This window comes from Bos grunniens, chromosome 29, assembly GCF_055505025.1.
Source record: "Bos grunniens cultivar Pamir isolate PY7600 chromosome 29, Bosgru_T2T1.0, whole genome shotgun sequence".
NCBI classification, from domain to species: domain Eukaryota; kingdom Metazoa; phylum Chordata; class Mammalia; order Artiodactyla; family Bovidae; genus Bos; species Bos grunniens.
In genome coordinates this window covers 42,448,604-42,475,107 of record NC_141193.1, presented here as the reverse complement: position 1 = coordinate 42,475,107, position 26,504 = coordinate 42,448,604, and the positions used below count along the sequence as shown (strand labels likewise).

The window sequence follows — 26,504 nt, the reverse complement described above, 5'->3', positions numbered from 1 at the left end:
CTGAATCCTCTATACACTTCAGGAATAAACCGGAAATGAGGACATCCCTAAACTAAGAAAAACTAAAAGAATCTGTCAACATTCTAAATCAATAGCTACAGAATGTTCTACGAACAGAAAGGAAATGATAAAAGAAGGAATCTTGGAATATTAGAAAGGAGGAATGAACAGAAAAAGCAAAATGAGTAAACACAAAATTCTCCTTTTCTTCAAGTTTTTAAATTCTGCTTGATGGTTCAAGCAAAAATTGTAATATTATTTAACAAAGTTCTCAATTGTAAAGGAAATATTTAAAACAATTATAAGTGCAGGACAAAGTGGGAGATAAGCTTCCTATACTGCATTTGAAGTGGTAAAATGCTGATATACTGATGATCACATACATATACTGCAACTCTCAGAGCAAACATAAAAACAAAACAAACTACACAAAGAAATACACTCAGAGGTAGTACAGATAAATCAAATTGGAATTTTAAAATATGTGCATATAACCTACAGGAATTTAGGGGAGAAAACCCAGAGAAATGAAAAAAAAAATTAAATGCCAGACAATGTAACAATTGGTAAGTTTAAGGCTCAAATATAAACAGTCTAAATTTACAAGCTAAAACAGTTTCTCAAAGTGAATTAAAAAACAGTATGACCCAACTGTATGTTGTAAGAAACTCACTTTAAATGTAAGAATACACGTAGATTAAAGGTAAAGGGTTTGAAATAGATATACCATGTAAGCATTAATTAAAGGAAAGAAAGAACGGCTATACTACAAGATAAAAGGAGACATCAAAGCAAAAAAATCTACCAGAGATAGAGATGGACCTTCCACAATGATAAAAGGGTCAAGCTACCAAGAAAAAGCAATACTAAATGTGTATATGCTAACCAACAGACCTGCAATATGTCACAGAACTGAAGGAGAAAGGGAAAAATTCATGATTAAGGTTAAAGACTTCAGCACTTAAGAGCAGACAGACATCAACAAAGAAACAGAAGAATTCAACCACACTCAACCAATAGGATCTTGGAGAAGGAAATGGCAACCCACTCCACTGTTCTTGCCTAGAGAATCCCAGGGACGGGGAAGCCTGTTGGGCTGCCGTCTATGGGGTCCGCACAGAGTCAGACGGACTGAAGCGACTTAGCAGCAGCAGCAACCAATAGGATCTAGCTGACATTTACACAACACTCCACCCAACAATAGAACACGTTCTTTTCAAGCTCCCATGGAACATACCCAAAACAGGGTCATAAAACAAATCTGAAAAATTTTAAAGAATCAAAATCATAAAGAATATATACCGACTGACCAAAATGGAATCAAACTAGAATCAGTAAGAGAAAGATAATGAAAATTTTCCAACACCTAAAAACTAAATGGGCTTCCCTAGTAGCTTAGTCAGTAAAGAATCTGCCTGCACTGCAGGAGACCCAGGTTTGATCCCTGGGTTGGGAAGATCCCCTGAAGAAGAGAATGGCAACCCACTCCAGTACTCTTGCCTGGAAAATCCTATGGACAGAGGACCCTGGCAGGCTACATACAGTCCATGGGGTCGCAAAGAGTCGGACATGACTTAGTGACTAAACCACTACCAAAAACTAAATACCACACTGCATATGCTGACTGGGAAATTTATAGCACCAAAAGCTTACATTAGAAAAGTCTTGACTAAATAATCTAAGCTCCCAAAACTAGCAAACAGAAAAACAAAATACACTCATAGGAAACTAAAAAAAGGGAGACAGGAAGTAACAAAATAATTTTGACAAACTCCTAAAAAGATTGACGGAAGAGAAGACATAAATTACTGATTTCAGGAATGAAACAGGGGCTATCACTAAAGACCTTGCAGATATCAAAAGGATAATAAGGGAATACTCAAACAGCTCTCTACACATAAATTTTCTATTAGATGGGATGGATCAATTCCTGAAATAGCACAAACTACCACAACTCACCCAATATGAAACTTCATTCGAACAACCTTTTCACTTTTAAGGAAATCAAGTTTTTAATTTTTAAATTCCTCCTCAAAAATTTTTAGGCCCTAATGCCAGTATTATTGATATCAAAACCAGACAAAGACAACTAACAAAACTTCAGACCAATATTATATATCATTAATACACATAAAATTCTTAACAAAATATTAGCAAACAGAATTCAGCAACATATAAAAAGAATTATACAGCATGACCAAGTAAACTTATTTCATTGCATTAATAGGCTAAAATAGAAAAAACAATGATCATATCAATTGACGCTGAAAAAGCATTTGACAAACTTCAACACCTATTCATGATAAAACTCTGAAAAAATTAGGAAAAAGAACAACTCTCAACTGGATATAGAACATCTACAAAAATCATACAGCTAGGACTTTCATGGTGGTCTAGAGTGTCTGGCAATACAGGGGACAGTGGTTTGATCACTGGCGGGGGGAACTAAAATCCCACAGGCCGCAGGGCAACTATGCCCGCGCACCACAACCAAGAACCTATGTGGTACAAGGAAAGATCCTGAATGAGGTGACGAAGGTCCCGAGTGCCGCTACTAAGACCTGACACAGCCCAAAAATAAGTACTAAAAAAGAATCATACAGCTGATATGTGTAATTGCAAAAGACTGAATTCTTTACCCCTTTAACATCAGAAACAAGCCTAGGAAGTCTGCTCTTAACACATTACTGACCAGAGACATATTAATATATCTTTTGTTACCTGAATGCTATTGACTGGAGATGTTATCAATGTTTTTAGAGTGATACAATCAATATCACCATGTGAAGCTGTTAGAGCTAAAACTGCACCAAGGGTTCATCATACAACTTATGACTATCATTATCACTTACATTTTGTTCCAACTCTGTGTATATTATAAACATAAAATTTTCAGAAGTGACATGTCATGAAATTTTGAGGAAGAATTTTTCAGTGAATTTAATGCGGATACGTTCTATGTCTAAGTGACATATATACTAGTGTCTCAGAAGATGATAGTTCTTCCAGAATATAGTTCTAATTCAGATGATGTGAATATCAGACCAACAAAAAATCTTAGTGATAGATTCTGATACAAAGTGAAAATGCAACAGTGCTGGAGACTGCTCCTGTACTTCTACACAAGAGTGGATTGAAGACAACATTTCACAAAAATTGGAGGAATTATAGGTATGTAAGGTGTAACTGACCACAGGTACCTGTACAGTGTTAGTGAAATAACAGAACTAATTTTTGACCAGTCAAAATAAATATCACCGGCCACAGGAGTTAGTTTCTGCAAAAATTCCCCAGTCATTAATGACTTAACACTGCTATTCAATGTAGTGCCAGAATCATGTCAGTTAAATGAGACAAGAAGTGGAAAGTTCTTTAAAAATTCAGTTCAGAAAGGAATATACAAAAACTGTCCTTATTTAGAGATGAAATGATTTATGTAGAAAATCCCAAGTAATTAGCCAAAAAAAAAAAAAAACCCCTCAAACCACCCTTCTTGAACTGTAAGTAGTTAAAATAGATAGGACTCAAGATTAATACACAAAAATAAATTTATTTCTATATATTAGCGATGAACACAAAGAGATGGAAATCAGAAATACCATTTATTATAGTCACTCAAAAAAGAGAAATACTTAAGGTATACATCTAACAAAGTAGGTACAGGACTTGCATGCTCAAAACTACAAAATGCTGGGGGATTCCCTGGTGGCTCAGTGGTGAAGAATCCATCTGCCAATGCAGGAGACATGGGTTCGATCCCTGATCGAGGAAGATCCCACATGCCACAGAGCTTAGCCCATGCACTGCATTATTGAGCCTGTCCTCTGCAACAAGAGAAGCCACTGCAACGAGAAGTCCACGCACCACAACTAGAGAGCAGCCCTCACTCGCCACAACCAGAGAAAAGCCTGTGCAGCAAAAAACCCCACCACACCCAAAAAACAAAATAAAAAAAATTATACTTAAAAACACCTACAAAATGCTGATAATAAAAAATCCAAGAAGGTCTAAATAAATGAACAGACATATCAGTCAAGGACAAGAAAACTAAGCAGAGTAGATATTAATTCACCACCAAATTGATACACAGGTTTAACACAACTCCAATTAAAATGTTCCTTACCCTCAAAGAAATTCCAGCAAGATTTTCAGTAAATGTAGACAAGATAATTCTAGACCTTATATAGAAAGGCAAAGGAACTAGACAAAAATAATTTTGAAAAAGAATAAAGTGGATGAAATCACTCTACCAATTCCAAGACTTATTACAGAGCTAGAATAATCAAGCCTGTGTATGTAGTGCTGGTAGAGGGAACAGAATAGAATAACCAGAAACAGCCAGATACAAGCATGGCCAAACAATTTTGAAAAAAGTGCAAAAGCAATCCAGAGGAAAGACAGGCTTTCAACAAATGGTACTGGAACAACTGGATAAACTATAGGCAAAAATGAACTTTCTACCTAAATGTCATACAAAAACTAACTTAAAATGGACCATAAATTTAATATAAAACATTATAAAAACTTTTGAAGGAAACACAGGGGAAAATCTTTAGGATCCAGGGCTTAGTGAAGAGCGTTTCAAAATAATAGCAAAAGCATTATCCATAAAAAAATAATTAAAAAAAAAAAAAACTTTATCAAAACTGCAAATATTTGCTCAGCAGAAGACCCTGTTAAGAGAATGAAAAGACAAGCTACAGACTGGAAGAGAAAATTTGCAAACTACTTATCTGACATAGGATTTAGAATATATGAAGAACTTTCAAAACTCAACAGTAAAAAAAACAAAACAAATCCAATTAGAAAATGAGCAGAAGATATGAAGAGACATCATTGAAAGGATATATGGATGGCAAATAAGCACATAAAAAAGATGTTCAACACCACTAACCATCAGGGAAACGTAAATTAAGACCATGATGATGTATCACTACACACCTATCAGAACAGCTAGAATAAAAAATAGTGACAATACCAAATGCTGGCGAAGATTCGAAGACACTGCATCTTTCATACATTGCTGGTGGGAATGTAAAATGGCACGGCCACTCTGGAAAATAGTTTGGCAGGTTCTTAAAAAACTAAACAAACGTAACCATGACCCAGCAATTGCCCTTCTAGGCATTTATCCCAGAGAAGTGAAAACTTACGTAAGTCCACACAAAAACCTACACACGACTGTTCAATAGCAGCTTTATTTGTAACAGGCCAAAAACTGGAAAGGACCAAAATGTCCTACAATAGATGAATAAGGTTAAATAAACTGTGGTACATCCATACCATGGGGTACTATTTAGCAACTAAAAGGGAGACCTATGATATACACAACTTGGATGGCATTATACTGAGTGAAAAATAATCTTAAAAGGTCCCATACAGAAACATTCTTAAAATGACAAAAATCACATGTGATAAAATAACATACAACTACACATACACATACACTTATAATGTCAATTTCCTGGATTTGATACTATACTGTATATATAAGGTGTAACCAATGGGAGAAACTGGGTGAAGGACAGTGTGAAACCTCTCTAAACTGTCTCTGAAACTTCCTGTGGATTTAATTTCAAAATCAAAGGTTAAAAAATAAAAAAGTAAAATTTTTTCTTTACCCTCATTGGTAAGGAAAAAATAAATAATCAGGCTCTACCCAAGAAAAAGTGAAATGCCCTGAAACCTATACCAAGAAGAAACTGGATAGCAATTTGTTCAAATCTGACAATCCTAAATGTTCAGATGACATCACCACCAACTTTCCTAAATTATCAGTAGAAAAAATATATATCAACATACTAGAGCAGGGGCTGGCAAACTAGAGCCCATGAGCCAACTCCATCTGTTTGTTTTTGTACATGTAAGTTCACTAAAATGGACACAAACATTCAAAACAAAAACCAAAAAAAAACCCCTACTACTGGCTTTAGATATTGGTAATTTTACAGTAACACTGGATATCAGAGAATATCATCTTGCAAGTTAACATTTTTTTTTTCTTACTGGAGCACAAATTATAGTTCATCAGGATGTTTTATGCCTAAAATAAGTTTCTGAATTTTCAAAGTATCATGAGACTTAAAAAAAAAAAGCCATTTCCCATCTGTTACACAATTTATCAACTGCATAAAAAACTGTGCTCCCTGCAGAGTTCCAACTCACACAACAATGGAAATACACCTTAACAGCAGTTACCATACCTTGGAAAGTATCAAATCACCTAACCATCGTACACAATCGACATAATTTCTATGTATGTCTCTGGTAGAAAAGTCAGGAAAATGAATTTTCTGAGAAATAAATGGCCTGAAATAGAAACATCAAAAGTTAAGAGAAAAATGTGTAGCAGAAGCTAATTTTCCTTTTAGGATTTATAAAACTCTGAAAAGAAAAACAGATGAGTATTAGTTCGTCTATGTTCCTATAAACCTAAATACCTTCTGATCTGTTTACTGGCAACTAAAATCTCATTCCGTTTTTGTTTCTACATTTTACTCCATTATTAGCTCGCAACTGAATTTTGTATTCATCCTATGAAATTTCATTTATAATAACTGCAACTTTCTGCCTTACTATATATAGACCAAAATCAGTTATTTCAATTCTGGTTATCTTAACCAATAACAAAAGACATCTGCTTAGAGTTGAAAATTTCTCATAGAAGATGCTAAGCTACCAACTCAATCCTTTCATATTAACAATGGTCTATGAAAGTTAACACACCTACCTTATTTCAAAAGATAGTCATCTTTCAGAAACAATGACACATTTCAAAGTCTGGTAAAGATAAAGTTAGGTGCGAATCCTGCCTAGAACAACAATTTCTGAAGATGACATCTGACAGGAATTTGACATTTATTAGTTAGAACTTTTCCTGTACTTAGAAAAGTAAAATATGGCACAATTTTTCCTTAAAGATGTTTGTGACAAAACTGTAAGCTAGAGAAGTTGCTATCAATTCTTCAGTTAATTAAATGTATACCTAACATTTCTAATCTAGTAAGTGATTCAGTTTTTAAAGTGAAGTAACTGAAGAAGTATCACATGCCATGAATTAGTTATATCTTGGGCACAAGTCTTCTCTTTGGCTTTTCCCTCATACATAAAATGGACGTTGGGCTCAATCATTTCAAATACATTTTCCAATTCAAATTGTGGGATCTTTTTTTTTACCTTTTTTGGGTGGCTCACAGGATCTCAGTTCCCCAGCCAGGGACTGAACTAGGGCCACAGCAGTGAAAGCCTGGAATCCTAACCCCTCGGCCACCAGGAAACTCCCAGATCTTTTCTTTATTAAAACATTAAAATGTTATTAATGACTTGATATAAATTCTTAACTACTATTAACTGCTTTTTAGCTTTATTAATTGCTTTTTAGCCAAATATGTATTATAATCTATGGTTAACCTCTTTCAAGAAGACCAGCATAATTCACTGTTACTTTCTGTAAGCTGTAAAATACAACAACTTCTATTTATTCCAAAGCTCTAGAAAATAGAAAAACATAAATTTAATATTGTACTAACCCCTGATGTTTTAAAACAGAATTTAAAAGCTGTGCCAATTCTTAAGAGGCCTGAGATTTGATGTCACTGTATTAAAATATTTACTTATGGTTACAAATTCAACTAACAATCTACTCATAATGTGGGTCGATAACCAGGGAATTAACTGCTAAAATGAAAAGAGCAAACAAAGTTAACATTTACAAACATAGGATAGTCATAGTGAAAGCGTTAATAGCTTGATAAGATTCTGAAAAAGACAGTAAATTAATTAAGAACTGAGGTTTTTCAAAAATAAGAAAACTGAAAAGTTTCCACATGTAGTCCCTTAGAACAATGCTCCTGCTTTTGAATTTTCTGTTTAGTGAAGTGAGTATCATTTAAAGGAAAGCATTTATCATGAATTAAAGCTAAGAAACCCACTGAAAAAATTATGACTGTCTTTAATTAGAATTTACAGTGTTGACAAGCAGTGCTAATAACATTAGCACATGCATACCTAAATAAAATATGTGAAATGGGCTACTAAGTTAAGAGAAAAATATAACTGAAAGGGATTTTGAAAAATGAGCCACAAACATAATTAGATAAAAATAAAGGCTTTCATTTAAATTTAATAAGTTTTATGGCATATAAATTATACCTTAACGTTATTAAAAGAGGGGGTTCTCAACTCCATACTGGAGACTTATATAACAATTTTTGAAAAAGTAAAACACTATTCAAAGGCATGAGATAGCACATTGTTTTAAATACTACAGTTGTTACCTGTTAGTTTTATTTGGGTTATAATCATAAGATTCCTTAATCGCATTCATCATTCTCTTTGAATTGATCCTCCAAAGTTTAAGAGAGTGATCCATACCACAAGACATTATTTTTTCACCCAAAAGATCATAATCCTGTATATAAAACAGAAAAGCTTAAATATGTAAATTATTTCCCCAAATTATGCTGATTTTCACCTCATGTCCAGTATTGTGAAAATTGTATTTCAAACCACAACACTAACATTTTGTGTTTCATATATACAGGCCATAAGGCACAAAGTTTTTACCACTTTCAAGATTTAGTTTTAACTGACTTGTTATCACCACAATATATGAGCTTATGCAATATGGCAGGTAAGAAGTAAACTCTTTTAATTTAGTTTTATCTATTCAATTATCTTTAGCCAAATATTTCCTTTGTTTGATTTTGAAGGTGAATCTAATGCTGAGGTAAAACAATTATTCTATGACAAAAAAACCTGAATGGTTGTTATTTTTCTTTGTCCAACCCAGATGAAGCAATGAAACTGGTATCTGCATGTGAAATTAGGAGTCCTTTAAACAACTGAAATTTATTTGTACATCTAAGCCAAAACACTTAGATAAGTCAGGTACCTTGGTTTTAGAGTTCACTTTTTAAATGAATAAAGAAAAATATGTCTTAAAAAGGAAGCAACATTTCCTCATTTGCTGTTTACTAATTTTTAATGAGCTCCTAACAGATCATCTATTGTAACAACCTTATTCCACCTCATCTCACAGATCAGACACTGAGGCTCAGAGATATTTACTTTAGCACATGGTACATGGTCAATGACAATCTCACACATCAATCCTTCTAGCAGTGAACTCCTATTGGTACAAAAGAGATACAATCTATCCCCTACTTTCATGTTAAGAAATAACAGTAGAGAGTTCTATTTAAGGAGAGTACTTTCCTCATTAATCTAGATATTCTATGTTAATCCAACCTTTGAATCAATCATGAACACAGTTTTACAAAAGCCTGAGAGCTTCAGGTTTGGTGTTTATTGAATTCAGAAGTCTGGCAGCTGCTACTTTTCCTAATAACCTCACTGTCAATAGCAACAAGACACCTCTAGAGCCAGAAGCTCTCATTTAGTTTTTAAGAAAGGACAGTAGTCTTTGTTTTTTCACACATAAAGCCAGATGGAGTTCTGCAAGTTCTAGAAAACCCTTTAAGATAGGTATGATTCTCACGAAAGCATATAGGAATATTTAGTACCTCCAATTAAAATATCACATGCTTCAAAATATAATGCCCTTTTAAAATAGTTAAAAAAACAAAAACAAAAACTGAAGAGCTGTAAGACTACTAAATAAGTAAGCTACACACAGAACGTAAATAAACCTAAACACAGAATCTGAAACTTAACTAAAAACACTTAATATCACTACAACAGATCAACAGATTGTAATACAAAGCATAAAGACAACACCATGCCATCAAAGGGAAGTTATCTAAAAGTCAGTGTGAACAATGCCTCCTAGAAATAAGTAAGTTATATTTCAACTTCAAATAAAAGGTGAAAAAATTTCTTAATTGCCAAGTAGGTTAACCTTTTCCTTTAATAACTGAGAAACAACAAAAGGTCACTTCATGATTTTAGATTACAAAAGGAAAAGAACAAGTTCACAGAATTCTTTCATGAGAATCCAGGCGCTGGTAAAACATGTGCAAGAGTACAGATAAAACACAAAGAGCCTACTTGCTTTATTTCTTCATCTTTAAGTTAAAACCTTGTCTGTCACAGTAAATGAAATACCTGCCTGCCAAGCTACGTGAAACAAACCACACGCTTTCTTATCGGGAGTGCTCACAGCTTTGTAGCCTGAAGGCCACTGCCCTGCAGCTTTCAACTTACAGCACTTAGAACTTCATCTCTGTGCCCTTCTACACCTCCAAATATTGCCACCAGAGTGTCCGTCTGGATATTCCATAATCGTAAAGCATGATCTAGTACAGACACAAAAAAATAACAAACTTTTATCATTCATTTACTGTGGACATTTAATGTCTTTAAAGAAAAAACTACCAAAGTCTGGACTTAACTCATTCACAGTAATGACTAAGAAGGAATCCATATCATATAGGAACTTAAAATATTTATATTACTTGTAGATTTAACTAGGTATGAGTTCAAACTTTCAAGGGTACTAGTTTTTCCCTCCACCATACCCACATTTACAAATTGAAGAGAACAAAGTAGATTTATAAGATCTCTATAGTAAATCTAAAAATACGACTGAAACATACACATACAGAGTATTATGGACCTTTCAAAAATTCTGTAATCTGAGCAATCTCAGTTTCCACTGAACATCAACAAAATAAATAGAAAGCAATATTCATAAATACCAAGCAGAGTTTGAAACAATGTCTATATTGTGTAATATTAACATATTATATAATATATTGTTAGTAGTGGAAATAAACATTGCTACAAAAATGACTTCTTTTTGTAGCAATGATTTCAATCTGCATCCAAGTTTTTGTGCAGACATTTACATTTCTCTTGAAGATACATGTACCTAGGAGTGTAATTCTATGTTTAGTTTTTTAAGGAACTGCCAGATTATTTTTCAATGTGCTTACACATTTTACATTCCCACCAACAATGGATGAAGGGGTTCCATATTTTACTGTCTTTTTGACTACAGTCATCCTAGAAGGTGTGAAGTGGTATCTCACTGTATTTTTGATTTGCATTTCCCTAATGACTAACTCCTGAGAGTCCCTTGGACTGCAAGGAGATCCAACCAGTCCATTCTAAAGGAGATCAACCCTGGGTGTTCTTTGGAAGGAATGATGCTAAAGCTGAAACTCCAGTACTTTGGCCACCTCATGTGAAGAGCTGACTCACTGGAAAAGACTGATGCTGGGAGGGATTGGGGGCAGGAGGAAAAGGGGATGACAGAGGATGAGATGACTGGATGGCATCACCGACTCAATGGACGTGAGTTTGGGTGAACTCTGGGAGTTGGTGATGGACAGGGAAGCCTGGCGTGCTGTGATTCATGGAGTCGCAAAGAGTAGGACACAACTGAGCGACTGAACTGAACTGAACTGAATGATTAACAATGAGTGCTTTTCCATGTGCTTATTGGACATTCTTGCCTATTCTTTGGAAAGATGTCTACTTAAAAAGCCTTTGTTTGCTTTTAATTTGGTTGTCTTTTTATTACTGAACTGTATGACCTCTTTATTTAAGTCCCTTATGAGATACACACTTTGCATATTTTTTTTTCCCTGTAAGTTGTCTTTTCCTTTCTTGAGAGTTTTACTTGTAGAAAAATTCCTGTTCATTTTGAAAAGCTGTTTGAAAAAATGCTCTAACACAATGGGGGAAGAGCAAGATTAAGAAACTGTGATATTAAGAACAAGTAAGGCATTATGGTCTATGTTACTTGTAAAAGAATATCTAAGCCCAGTTACTGTTATTAACAGAAGAGAAAAAGTTATCAGCTCTCTTCTTAGGTGTCTATTTCCAAACAAGCCTTGATAGTTGAAATATCACACAAATTTTTTTCATTTAAGAGTTTTAATTTGAGGATATCTTTTAATATGGGGATTAGGTTATAGGTGTGATAGCTGTTAAGAAAAGAATACATTTGACTAGAATAATAATGTAGAATATGAAAAGAGAAAGGGCAATAAAAAACAAAATGTAGAAATAAGAACAACTCAAATCACTTTAGAGAGCTCAGAAATGATTAAGAATGATTCAGAGGCCTTCTGAACCCAAAATAAACTTATAAGCCAACAGAGGCATACAGAGCAAGACAATGCTTTCTCTTTGTAAGGAAGGAAAACAAGGAAGAGCTTACACTGGATAACTTAGAAGAGCTTACGCTGGATAACAGCATTTTAAGGAATCCTGTAGGGAATCTTTTATAAAATAGAAGCTTTAGAGAGAGAGAGGGAGGCAAAAAAAAGCATTATGGATTTTCAGATACACTATTTCTTATTACATGGTTGGAAAGCATCAGATGATTGCTAGACTACCTTCAAACTATTAAAAATGTTTCATCTTCAGTGATCTGCCATTAAAATTAATAGTTTACTATGATAATTCAATTGAGGATAAAGTTCTAGAACTATCATAATGCAATATGGTAAATAAGGATAACACACACCTAATCCTCAGTGTCAATTATTTTATCTACATCTTACAGGAACAGTGTATTTCATGGTCCCATTCTCCAGTTCTTGGTTTGGGGATGCTAATGTAGCCCAAGATTTTTCTAAAACTTCTTTTTAAATTTGGAATTTTCCTTTAGATTAGTTTGTCCCGAAGTCAAACAAAACAAAACAAACAAAACCCAACTCACTGCCAAATAAATACAACTATACAAGGAAATATTTATTTCTCTTACCTTTACTTACTGACAGGAGAAGATTTGGATCTCTTGGGTGGAATTTCAGCTCATTGATAGCATTTCCATGGCCAACATAGTGCTATAATAAATTCAAGATACTTCAACTTTCATATAAAAGTCAATAAATTCATTTTCATTAATCTTAAATGAATGGAAAAATAATTTCACTTGAAGTAGTGGTTCTCAACCTTGGCTGCATATTAAAATTACCTAGCTTGAAGGAAAAGTAAAAGATGTTCAAGTCCCATTTGCAGATATTCTGAGGCACAGCAAGGATTTAAAAGATTCTCAGGTGATTCTAATGTGCCCCCAGAGTTAAAGTGATTTGTAAAATTTCTTCCAAGGCTTCACTTTTTAATTCTTTACAAAGTATCCTTGACTCCATACTCCTATTTAGGGCTTCTTGAAAAATGAGCTCACTCTTTCGTTATTGTTCATTTAGAGCTTCTCAGGATAAAGCAAAAGAACAGAAATGATTTTAACAGAAAACAGTGCAAATGATAAAAATTTCCCATTTATTCCTTGATTTGCATTACCCAAATGTGACAAAGGTCTCAAAAGACTTGTCTAAAGGAAGCAACAGGCAAAGTACAAACCAAATTAAAAACTGCACAGAAACTGACTCCGTTTTAAATTCAACATGGCAAGTTTTCACAGGTGTGCATACAAAAAAAGCAGATCTACAATTTAACAAGAAAACCCACCTTTATGCACTGCATTGTTATGGGATTAATTATCCTAATTATGCCTCTAGATCCAGCAACAGCCAGCAGGGGATGGCTTGTATTGCTATCATATGTCCATGCACAAGTGTAAAAGTTTTCATCAGCCTAAGAAATTCCAGTTAAGAAATATAATTTGTTTTTGAAAAGGAAACACATCAATGATCACAATAATGTCCAAATAAGAAGTTCCCATTTTTCTTTATACCATCAGGGTTGAAACAATGAAGATTTTAGGTCTAAAATCTATACCAAGTGATGAAACAAACCCAATCTTTCCACTCAATTTTGATTACTATTTTGCTGTTTGCACAACTATTTACCTGTCTTTTGAAAGCAGCCATGGCCAATACGTAAATGAATAGGCATAGGTTGTATCCTCCCCCAAATTTATCTACAAAAACAGATTTCCGGAGGAAGGGATAGTCAAGGACTTTGGGAAGATTATGTATACACTGCTGTATTTAAGATGCATAACCAACTAAAACCCTTGTGTAGCACATGGAACTCTGCTCAACATTATGTGCCAGCCTGGATGAAGAGTGAGGTTTGGGAGAGAATGGATATATGTATGTGCATGGCTGAGTCCCCTCACTGTTCACCTGAAACTAACACAACATTGTTAATTGGCTATTCCCCAATACAAAATGTTTTTGGTATTAAGAATAAATAATTAAAATTAAAAAACAAACCAACCAACCAACAAAAACAAAACCAGGTGTCCAGTTCCACAGGCTGTAATTTGCTGACCCTGGCTCTATCTCAATAACTCTACATGCCTCTAGATAAAAATCAGTTAACTATTCAGTTTTCCACCTTTTCCTGTGTGAGATTTTCCCAATACTGCCAAAGGTCACCTCCTTCCTTATCACCTAAGGGAAGACTAAAATGTTCTTTTTCTTACTTGCTAGGTTTTTCAAATGGATCTGGAAGAAATCTTATCACCAAGCTTTGACTGTTGTATCCTTTGGCTTTTTAATGCTTTCTTTTTCTTTATAAACCCATGTTTTGCAATATTTCATTTCCTAAACAAACATGCTTCTTTTTTTTCCCTGTAGGCTCTGCTGACCAAATACTTGATATGACTGTCAGGCACAGTTTCTGATCAACCCAAATTCACCAATATCCCTGCCCTGAAATGATAAAAATCTAAGCAAGGTCAAAGAAACAGCAAGTTTTACCTACGTTCTGCTATCACTTTCTATTACTGGATTTCCAGCACTCATCTCTAGGCACCTGTACTGTCCGCCCTCATATCCACCCTGACAGTGGCTTCTCGGGATCAGGAAAACTAGATACCAAGAATCTCTTGGGTAACAATGAAGGAATAGCATTGGATAAAGTTAAGAAAGAAAGGTACAAAAGCTTTGGGGTACTTATTCAAAGTCAATTTCTTTAGCCAATGATACCAAAAACCCAGGAAAGGATACATCAGCATCCACATAAGACTGCAACAACCGGATTTCTCCTTGTGAATGACATTCATATAAAGTAACCTAATGAAAACAAAAATACAGCAAAGTTTATCTCAAATACAGAAACACTCTTCAGCTTTTGAACATACTTTATTTTACTGTGCAGTCAAAAAAAACTTTTTTTAAATAACTTAAATAATACAGAAAACTATTAAAAAAGGAGAACTCCTTTAAATTTAAGGAAACCATTATAAACTCTAATACATTACACATTTTCCAGAGTATACTAAACACTGTAGTAATAATAATGGTTTCTATTTCCAATGTTTTCAACTTATTCATATAACTGGACCAATTCTTCCAAGTAAATAGAGTTGAGTACCTCACAGTAAAGTGTAACTACTTCCTAAAACTGTGGTTTATTCTCTTTTTTTTTTTTTCCCCGTTGTGCCATATGGCTTGCAAGATCCCAGTTCCCTGACCAGAGACTGAACTTAGTCCCTGACCAGAGACTGAACTTAGGCCCATGGCAGTCAAACTGCAGAGTTCCAACCACTGGACCTCCAGGGAATTCCTGTGGCTTATCCTCTTTAAAGTCTTTGGGTAGTTTTAGAGCATTTATTAATTACATAAAAGAAAATCTAAAATTTGCCTCATGAACATTGCTCATCAAATATTAACTTTGTGTTGTACAGTGGCCCTTTCCATTTATCATTTTCTAAAATTAATAACATATTCACTTTACTCAATTATGTACAGTTGTCCCTCAGTATCTCCAAGGGGACAGGTTCCAGGACACTCACAGATACCAAAATCTGAGAAGGCTCAAGTTCCTCATATAAAATGGCATAGTATTTGCCTATAATCTCACATATCCTCCAGTATACTTTATCTTTAGACCACTGCTGCTGCTGCTGCTGCTAAGTCGCTTCAGCTGTGTCCAACTCTGTGCGACCCCATAGAAGGCAGCCCATGAGGCTTCCCCATCCCTGGGATTCTCCAGGCAAGAACACTGGAGTGGGGTGCCATTTCCTTCTCCAATGCATGAAACTGAAAAGTGAAAGTGAAGACGCTCAGTCGTATCCGATTTGTAGTGACCCCATGGACTGCAGCCTACCAGGCTCCTCCGTCCATGGGATTTTCCAGGCAAGAGTACTGGAGTGGGTTGCCATTGCCTTCTCCTAATACAATGCAAATGCTATGCAAATAAAGGTGCCAGCACAAAGCAAATTCAAGTTTTGCTTTTTTGGAACTTTCTGGAATTTTCTTTTCTGAATGTTCTCAATCCATAGTTGGCTGAATCTGTGGATGTGGAACCCCGAGGGTACAGAGGGCTTACTCTGTAACACTACAATTTTTTTAAACACTTTTTGATGTGGACCATTGTCTTTATTGAATTTTTTTACAATATTGCTTGTTTTATGTTTTGGTTTTTTGGCCCCAAAGCATGTGGGATCTTAGCTCCCCAACCAGGGATAGAACTTGCACCCTCTGCATTAGAAGGCAAAGTCTTAACCACTGGTTCGCTAAGGAAGTCCCTGTAATACTACATTTTTAAAAATCTCTTTCCATTTTTCTTACAGTTTAGTCATGCTAGCAATACTGTTACTAATTTTAATAAGTCTGTAAGAACTCTATAAAAATCCTTTAAATCACCTATTAATAAGATAATCTCTACATTAATATTCTAAAAGCATATTCTTTATATGGACATTAACTAGGTTATGTCTTTAGAAAGTATTTTGATTAAAAAAAAAAAAAAAAAGAGGTCCAAATAGCAGACTTTCTTATAATTCAATAACCTATAATTCAATGTCATTTTAAGTTAAACTAGGGATTCTTTTTGTTACAAAGCCTGCAACATTACAAGAGGCATTCTGAAGCACAAGTTGTATTAATTCTAATTACACCAACATGACAATTAATAATAATGATGGTAAAGTTAGTGAAGTATGCTTATAGTGATGTCTTAAAAGTGAATTCAAATCAATTAATGGATTATATTCCCAATTCTCAGAAACAAATAACCTTAATTTTTTTTCTTTGAACTGCATCACGTTCCCTCTGAATCACTGTTTTCGAGCTACATATCATAACATACATTTGGCTAAATATAAAAAAAGGGCTGTTATCCAGGTTATCAACTTAAGTAGTGAGTTTCAAATTTTCTGAACTTTACAACCAATAAACGCATCTTCTCTGAATGTAGGGCAACTAACTAAGCCTGTGTGCCACAACTACTGAGCCTATGCTCTACAGCCTAGGAGCCACAATGCTGAGCCCACGTGTCACAGCTACTGAAGCCCTAACGTTCCAGAGCCTGTGCTCCGCAACAAGAGAAGCCACCTCAGGAAGAATCCTGTGTACCTCAACTAGGGAGTAATCTATGCTTGCCGTAGAGAAAAGCCCACACAGCAACAAACACCCAGCAGAGCCAATAATAAAGTTATATATATATAAAAACTTCTTTGAAGACTTCCAGGGAATTATTTAAAGCCAAATTTTACTTTTCGGAAAATAGGAATAGGAAGGATTTAGCCCGGAATAGATGCATGCATGTTTGTAAGATTTTCAAACTTCCAGAAAATAAAAAGAAAAAAGCTTGGAAATATGCTGACATTTGGAATATACTCAGCTGACAACTCCCAGGTTGGTTTTGACTGAAAACAGAATACTAACACTAAAAACATAAATATAGGAAACAGTGCATTCAAAATCATGGTCTTTTATTTCTCTAACAAGCTTAGCACAATTATTAAAGAAGCGTAAGACTGAATTTCACTCAGTTTAAATAAAGTTACAGAATAGCTCCCAGATTCACCTCCTTCCCTTCCCCTCTTGGGCTAAAGGTAAAACAAATGACTTTACTGTCAACCCACACCAGTTAAGTCAATTTCCCCCATCTTTCTATTTCCAAATACACCAATCTGTTTCTCCGTTATTCCTAACTCCTAGTACATTATTAATGAATAACCAGAATGTAAGTTAATTAAAAGACTTATTATTAGGAAGACAACTTTTCCAAAATGATTTTAACAGACTCCTGAGACTCCCCGGTAAGCACTAGGAATCTTCCTTTTTCCCATTCATTTAGAAGTGAATGGAAATAAGTCTTTGCAATCCACTTTTTCAGCCCTAGGTTCAACTAAAAAGTTAAATAACATTTTACATCAAAACATGTCTACTACGGTTTTTTTCCATGCATTCTCTCAGTTCAAGATACTCTGGCTTCCTTAAATAAAAATAATTCAAAACAAATGTTTACTGTGTATAATTAAAATATTTTCAGTAACTATTATACAAATCCATTGGATTTATGCTTTGCATTTATAGAGAGCAACTAATTATATTTATTATTTTTAAGAAATCACAGACCTGTTACTCCAAGTTTACAAACAACTATCACAGTCACTTGGAAAAAGCAAAGTCAATTTTTTCAGCCACTTAGAACAATATTTATGAAGACAAAATATAAATAGAGACTTGTTTCATGAACAATTTTGTGAGTATATATGAAAAAAGATGTATTTTCAGTCATGAATATTAGTTTTAATTTTTGACAATTTCTAGAATGTTTCATTTTTACATAAAGGAATGATATTGTCAAATTGGCTACACAAAGTTTACTTCAAAATCATTACACTTCAGTGTTACACTAATACCAGAGACTGATGAGCCAAATGCCAAACAGCCCCTTAACACTCACTCTGTTGCTTCCTACAGTTGCAAACACTAATGGATCTCCTTCTTTACTGTGCCAGTTAAACTGAACTCCAAACAATGGTTGATTATGATCTTCCTATAAAATAACCAAGAAATAAGAAAAATCAATATATTTTAAAAACCAAAAAGGTAGTAAACTGATCATTCCCATTAAAAACCTTCCCCTCCACAAAATGCAAGCTGCAATTTTATCATACATAAACTGACTTTCGACACTTGAAAGATATGTTAGTCCAGTTTTCACATTTTAAAATACTGGTGCATGATAAAACTATGTAATAATTAAAGACTTAAGAGGTTAGGTAACAAGTACTCATCAATGAAAATACTTTAATAGTTGCTCTCTATCTTCTTAAACCCAAATGGCATGCTTTTGAATCAAAATATAATGGATAATTGTGACAAATGCATTTAATCTCTTAGGACCCAATTTATTTTTCTGAAATAACAAATAACCTGAGAGTTAATACAGTTTCTCCAGTACTCATTAAACGTTTTCTGGTTGAATTCTTCCCTTGTGAAGTGAAGAAAATTGATTCCATTCAAATCACTGCTCTCCATTAGTTCTATAGAAACAATTTTAAATTACTTTGAATTTGGATCCTAAAAGAAAAACCACCTAAGAAGTTTTATAATGAACAAGAACACTTGAAAGTGGGGGCCAGGGAGGCAGTAGGCTGTAACTATAAGGAAGTATATAAAAAACAAGCATTCCGTTTTTTGTTTTTTAATTGGAGCAGAGCTGATTAACAATGTGGTGTCAGTCTCAGGTGCACAGCAACGTGATTCAGCCACACACACACACACACCCCCCCACACCCATTCTTTTTCAAACTCTTTTGCCATCTAGGTTATCACAGAGTACTGAGCAGAGTTCCCTCTGCTGAAAGTATTCAGTTTTGTTCATAAAGTTATTTTTTAGCCTTAGGATTTTACTGGCAATTTCCTGATGTTTAACAGTAACTTTCACATTCACTTTAAGGCACTTTAAAGTCTGACAACTTTCATTTCTTATCCTTTAAAAAGCCACAGTTTTAGGCTTTGGAAATATTTAATGAAAATAATACAGTTCAAACCATTTTCCAAATATACTATGTAAAAATAGGTTAATATACCTAAATATTAACATGAAACTACAAAGGGACACTTTGCTTTAGAAGAAAAAACACACATACAAAAACACTGAAATTAATTTCTCTCCTTTTAAGAGTATAATTTGACACACACAGCAATGAATTTTGCTACCTAGATAGGAAAATAATTTCCATATGGCCATAGCTTCTTATGCTTTTCAAAGACTTTAAAAGGATATTTCGATATTTTAAAAAGAATCTAACATATGCACAAGACACTATAATGTATATTTTTGCTCAGTATAGGAAAAATATCCCCAAATTTAAAAAACAGAAAATGAATATATAAGACACTTACATATCAGTAAATATTTTTTAAAAATAAAAAGACTATTGAGAAAACAGCAATCTAAATAACTCCAACCTATTATTTCTCCCAAATATTAACTATGCAAAACAAATTTTAATTTATACCTTTTTTCTTGAAAACAATTACAAATAAGACTTAAATTTTTAAAGACTGACTTCCAACTATTATAACTTTAAAATATTTTTAACTTGACAGAGAACCTTGAGCATAAAATGTTTGCCATTGAGAAACCTGCAATCCTGAAACCCTGCATTCAGCCCATAGATTGTGTCTTTCTCCACATACCTTGAGACTATTTACACATTTGAAAGAATATTTGCATTTCTTTGATTTCCATTTTCCCTTCCCCCAACTCTTCCTTCCAGGTGCATTTGGCGTATTTGTAGGTGTATCAGGGCGTTCTGTGTTGGTACCGCTTTCTATACTGACAGCATCATCCTATAAGCAGCAAATCAGAAAAAACTATATGAAACAGCAATACTGTACACTGTACTTAGGAAATGACTTCAAACTGGACAGCTGCTGACCAAAGTAAAACAAGTAATAAACCCTGCAAGAAATGAAAACATGTATTCCCGCAAATGCATTAGATTTGTGGATATTTGCTATTTCAGCAAAAATTTAAACAAAAAACTAATCCTGATGTTGCTAATGGTAAGAATAATACTGCCTTTAAATAATAAAGCACTGGTTTGTGCCAGCCATGACATTACATTGCCTCACTTCATCTTTACTGCTCTTCATACAAGGTACTGTCAGATAAGAAAGTGTTGCTTAGAGAGCCTAAGGTGGTGTCTTGCTGGTTAGGGTTGCTGGGATTGAAAACCAGAGCTGTGACTCCTAAATCTGACTGACCTACATGTCCTCATAGTTTATTTGACTGCTTGCTGCTCAGTTTGGAGCATGGTAGTGGGTGGCTGTTTGAGGCCAGTGTGTTAGTACTTCCTATTTTAGATGAAAATCCTGATTATCATTCAAACTCTGCTTATTTTTAACACTTAAACCATTTAGAAACCTTTTTAGGTTCTACATATTATGTGCTATTTACCAGTGAAATCTGACTCATGGCTCTAAAATACTCATGATTCAGAACTCTAGAAGCTCACTATAAAGTAAAATCTTTCCAAATGCAGAAGTGACTATAAACCTTAAAATTTCACCTAATTTATAACCTGTCTCCAGTCCACAAGATATATTAATGGTCCTCTACTCTCAGAAGAGGATTTCACTACCTCTTCCAATTACATATTCCAAAGTGCTCTCTGGAATAAAGAGATTTATTTAAACCTGTATCACCTTAGGGCAGTAGTTACTAAATTCATTCCAGAGGAAGCTTTTTTCATGGAGTGCCCACTAACATCAATGAGAATACAGACTAGAAACCATTGCCCTAGGAGCTATTTTTTAAAGTATTGCTTTCTAAAGTTAGTTTTATGATATTACAGAAAGTTAAAAATCCACTAGAATATCAAAAAATATCTAGATTGTAACTTAATGTAAACACAATCAGCTTTTAGATACAGAAAATACAAAACTATATTTATAGAGTTCAGTTCCTAGGTCGAAATCACTGCTTTTTAATCTCTATTTCTTTCTACCTTTCAGTTGAATTTACAAAGTTAAAATTTAGTGTAGAAAACAATTCTGTGTTTCATTGGAAAACTTCATGTCTACTGCACTTTTCTTCCATGTTATCAGATTCTAGTCTGCTTCAATGCCTTTGAACAATCTTACATCTCTTACACTGTGGACAGCCAAAGGCAGAGGTTCAAAATGTCTTCCCTTTCATTCTGATGAAAAGTTTTTGTCTCCATTTGCAATTTCATCTCTACATTCCTTTCATCTGTATAGTTTGTACTGTGTGACTTAAACTTGACCAGTTCCCTTACGTGAGTAAAATGTTTCTGAAAATTATCTTTTAACACTAGAGAAATGAAACAATACAATGGTTAGACACTTATTCACCAGCTTCTTTCCACTCTGGCTAAAGAGTCAACTGCTAATCAAGAAGCCACACAAAACATAGTAAATAACTGGAGAACATTACACACACACACCTTTTAACCATTTAATTTACACACACACCTTTTACCCATTTAATTTACCCGTCTCCTCAAATAGTCAAATCAAGACAGAATCAAATGGAAATGCAATACACTCACAATGCTTTCATTTTATTTGCAAATTCAAACCTTTCCTGAGCATCTAGTATGTGCACAAGCTGATATCCACCTTGACTCCTCCTCCTCAAAGTATAGAATGGTACTGTATAACAGACATGGCACTACCACCTTCATCTGCTCCACAAGCAAACGGGGATAGTAATTTGTCCCTTGATCTTGCCACGGGTTCCTTAAGCAAGTCAAGTCTTCAGATTCAGCCTTCTGATCTTATTACCAGGCAACAATCAGTATTCTTTCAGAAGCCAATTATGCTGCACTTATATGAAAAAGTTAATAAAATGGCAGATACACATACAATGAACTTAAAATAGGTCCGACATTAACTACTCTTACTGTGCTGATCATTCTGCAATGCAAATACTGAATCATTATGTTGTGCACCTAAAACTAACAACATAATGTTATTGGTCAATTATATCTAAATTTTTTAAAAGTTTAACATCCTATCAGTTCTTTGATTCACTTTAACAGTATCAACTGCTCAGATTACCATAACTCCAACTTACAAATACCACATTCTTTCCTCCACTTGCCTTTGGCCTTCCTGTCATTATTTGGCTCCTTCAAGAGTTAAACCACTGCCCTTATTAGCTTTTTCTGAATTCATTTTTATACAAAGTTCTCTACTCCCTTCCTTTATTGCTTCTCTTAACCTATGTCCTAGATCTGGGTCCCTGGATGGAATTCAGAGGGCCTGTGAACTTATGCAGTTGAATAAATTCATAAGTAAATTTAAGATTGCATCTTAATTTTTACATTTTTAACTGAAATCTATTACTTCCTTCTATTATAATACAGGCAGTATATGTGCTAATGTTACTGTAGCTGTAACCTTCTCAGCAATGGAAATCATGAATTTTTATATTCCATTATAGTTGTTGCAGATCTCAAAAGCTGTCTATACCCATCAGTACTATCAGTCATTGTGAAGTCTAGTTACTTAATGTAATAAAGACGTACTTTATTAAAACAAACCTGAAATTTGTTTTAAACAATTTTATAATTTCCTTATAATTTTATCACTGATTTTGTTTGTAATCTTATATATTGTATTTTATACATTTGAAAATATTACTCTGAAGTTTCACAGGAAAAGTGTCCAAGGCAGAGAAAAGGTTAAAAGTCGCCATCTAAAGGAAGGAACCAAAACAAAGGCTTAGTCCAACCATGTAGCTCTGAATAGTTTCAGTATGCATCAAAGAATACATTCCTCTTAAGGGTCTGTAAAAAGAAAATAACTTTTCAATTTATTTAGTTCCCTGAAATTTTCCTCAGTCTAAATTGGGTATTGACATCTTCATTACATTTCTGCCTGATAAATATCTGGAAGGGCCAGAAACACAAGTCTAGATAATATGATTACAAAATAAGGAATAATATTTAAATAACACTTGCATGGTATTTATGAACGGGGCATTCGGTTCAGCACTTTACCTATATTATCTCATTTAATCCTCACAAACATCCCATGAGGTAAATACTGTTATTATCGCCATTTTTAAGATAAGAATCCAAGGAAACTAGGTAAAGTACCTAGATCAAGCAACCGGTAAAGCAGTAGAGTGGCGGATTTTAACCTAACACCTGGATCCAGTTTGTGCTCCTAGTCACTAATCTAATCTGCCAAGAGAAAATTTAAGAGAAGGTGGAAATAAAACAGATTCCAACGGCCTGAGTGAAGAGGGTCAAAAATGTTAGATCCCAATATATACAACTGGAAAGCACAAACAGGAAAATAAAAAGATTTAAAGTAACAATCAACACCTACTAAGCCCTTCAGATATTTCAAGTCCAAATCCCACAAACTGACAACCCCCCAAATATCTTTCCTCTATTTGCAAAAAGAATTCCTTCCCATCTGTTCAGTGAAAATTTTGTCTTGATACCATGCCATACATGTGCTTCAGTCGGTGTGTAAGATACACCATTTACTCTTAAAACTAGGCAAACTGAGAAAAAGAACTTACACCACCCTTCTATAACACTTCAGAAGACATTCCCTCGGAGGGTTCACATTTTAGAGTATCACCTTTGAATGAACCCTCGAGACATTTTTTCCTGAACTTATTGAATATAAACTTAAAACATGAAACTGCAAATTAACGTCAATTCGGTTATCACTGGCGTTTCACCTAAACACAAGTGGGGTCAACTGTTGGGACGGACTAGAGTTATGACTATTTTAAAGAAGTTTAAAAATCTGATTTCAGAGCACCTTTACACATGCGAGACCACGAGCCTACACCTAAAGCCATCTACCTTTACCACAGTTGCCTAGTGTCTTCTAGGTTGTCCCCGTTATCCTAGTGAAAACCGACGAAAGACTAACTGTCCCTTCTCATCCTTTCCTCAAGAGTCGCTCCCCCTCCAACTCTGGAGACGACTCTCGCAGTTCTCCTCCTCCAGAAGTGAGACCGACTGTCAGGCGCACCCTTCACCAACTAGACAGGAGCAAACACAACAGCCCCTTTAAGAGTCACCGAAGTCCCAGACGTCCGAGATCTGCTCTTCCCATCGTGGACTGCCTGGAAGGGTCTAAGAAGGACACGGTCCCTAAATCCCTTTTTTAAAAGTCCGTAACACACGCTGGCCCCTCCTTCCAACTGTCTTAGGAAAAAAAAAAAAAAACCCCTCTAACTTGCCTTTTAAACTACTGGAATCTCAGATCCGCACTTTGCCCCCAAAGGCCCAAACTCTCCCCCTCCACGCAAAACGCTCTCAGGGCAGACCCCCTCCGACCCTCCACCACCACGCTCTGGCCCCAGCCACACTCTCCTTCGCGAAGTTTCCTTTCGCTCTAGGTGCCCCAGCTCAAAAAAATCCCCTCAGAGACGAGTTCGATTTTCTCCTCCACGCCCGCGTTTTCCTCAGCAGAGCGGTGACACCTCTCCCTCCCCTCACCCCACCTTACCACAGCCGTCCGCCCGCCCCCGCGCCCAGTTTAAAAAGAACTGAAAACTTTGACGGCCAAGTCCCGTCCGGACTGCCCTGGGGGGCTGCGCTCACATTCTCGTCTCCAGAGAGGTCCGGGTTGCTATTCTCGTCGCTGCTCAGCTTCTGCTTCTTGGCCGCAGGCATGTCTGTTCCCGCCGGCACTGTCGACACTTCCCTCTCGGACATATTCCTCCGCCTCCCTCCAGGTTCCTGCCGCCGGGGGCGGGGCCTCCGCCACACCGCCGTCAAGCAAGCCCGGCCGGAGCTTGCCGCAAAGCTGCCGCCGCCGCCACCGCCGCCGCTCCCCCCACTGTCGCAAACCGCGCCCAGCCGCCGAGGCGGGCGTGCGTGCGACCCCGCCACACTGCTGAAAAAGGGGCGCGCGCGCGCGCGCCCTCCCGCGCGGCTTCCCGGGTCCTTCCCTGTCCCCGCTCCCGTCTTGCCCTCTTCCCGCCGCCCTCCCGGCAGTTTGCACGGAGCGGGTGTGGGATCCGTCGGCTTCCGAGGGCAGTTATTTCCAACGTCCCCCTTCCCCGCGACCGCCCTGTAAAGGGAGAGGCGGAACTCTGAAGAGGGGGTGCACCCTCACCCCCTTCCTCCTTCGAGAGACGGTTCAGCCGCAATTGGCCCAATCCTTCGATCCCCCGACCCCGCTGCGAGGACTCGAAAGTCTGTGGAATGGACGGGCCGACTCGGGTCCCGGGGGACGGGGGGAACCAGACGAGAAGTCGCCTCACGGTTCGGGCGTCTGTGCCGAGTGTTCTTCATCTTGAACTCGAGGAGTAACGGTGTCACGTTATGCGCGGAACTAGTCGCCACCTCACGTGCAGTTGAGAACAGAAATTCAAAAACTAGCGAGCCTCGCGCCTGCCTCCCCTGCCTAGCTAATGGAAGGTGCCCGCTAACAGGTGCGCATGCGCCGGGGCGTGTGCTCGCGCTTGGTTGTCCGGGCCCGCCTCCTCCAGGCCCCTCCTCTTGGAAATCTTGTTTTCCAACCAGGTAGTCTTCCACCGGGTTTCCGTGGCAAAGGATGGGTCTCAAGGCGCCACCCGATTGTAGTCCCCTGAGTGCGTCCTGATTTCTTGATGAATATTTATTCTAGTGAATATTGATCGCAAGGGATGATTATGCTCGTCCAATTAGTCCCAATATTGGGTAGGGCTTAAGTAGGAATACCCTAAAAGCATAATTCTAGATTCCCTTGAATTACATCCCAAAGTGCTTCCTTTATGTCTTAAAGAATGTTAATGGTCCTGAACAATGCCAAGGCCTGAAAAGCAATGTTCACCTCCAAATATGTATGAGACTGTGCGACTTAAATGACGGACAATATTTTTTTGGCATGATTTTGACAATAAAATTTTAGGGGAAGTCAACAAAAACTGTGATGTTTTACAAAAATGTT

General features: G+C 36.1%; 1 protein-coding gene across 5 annotated transcripts in view; it reads right to left on the bottom strand.

The window, feature by feature from the left end:
- Positions 1-25,743, bottom strand: part of EED (embryonic ectoderm development) — a 30,997-nt gene extending 5,254 nt beyond the window's left edge. Inside the window, exons 1-11 of one of the 5 annotated variants that reach the window (XR_015157907.1) lie at positions 25,172-25,743; positions 20,268-20,420; positions 18,523-18,615; positions 14,832-14,897; positions 13,384-13,509; positions 12,677-12,758; positions 10,165-10,256; positions 8,277-8,410; positions 6,204-6,309; positions 5,154-5,238; positions 4,979-5,053 (exon numbers count right to left, since the gene is read on the bottom strand). Coding sequence is in view for 4 of the 5 variants with exons in the window: in XM_086384714.1 (XP_086240840.1) it covers positions 4,979-5,053; positions 6,204-6,309; positions 8,277-8,410; positions 10,165-10,256; positions 12,677-12,758; positions 13,384-13,509; positions 14,832-14,897; positions 18,523-18,615; positions 20,268-20,420; positions 25,172-25,285 (1,041 nt within the window). In the remaining variant the exon portion in view is untranslated. The remainder of the gene's footprint in view (positions 1-4,978; positions 5,054-5,153; positions 5,239-6,203; positions 6,310-8,276; positions 8,411-10,164; positions 10,257-12,676; positions 12,759-13,383; positions 13,510-14,831; positions 14,898-18,522; positions 18,616-20,267; positions 20,421-25,171) is intronic. The other 4 variants (XM_086384714.1, XM_086384716.1, XM_086384715.1 and 1 more) reach the window with 4 other exon arrangements.
- Positions 25,744-26,504: the final 761 nt, after the last annotated feature.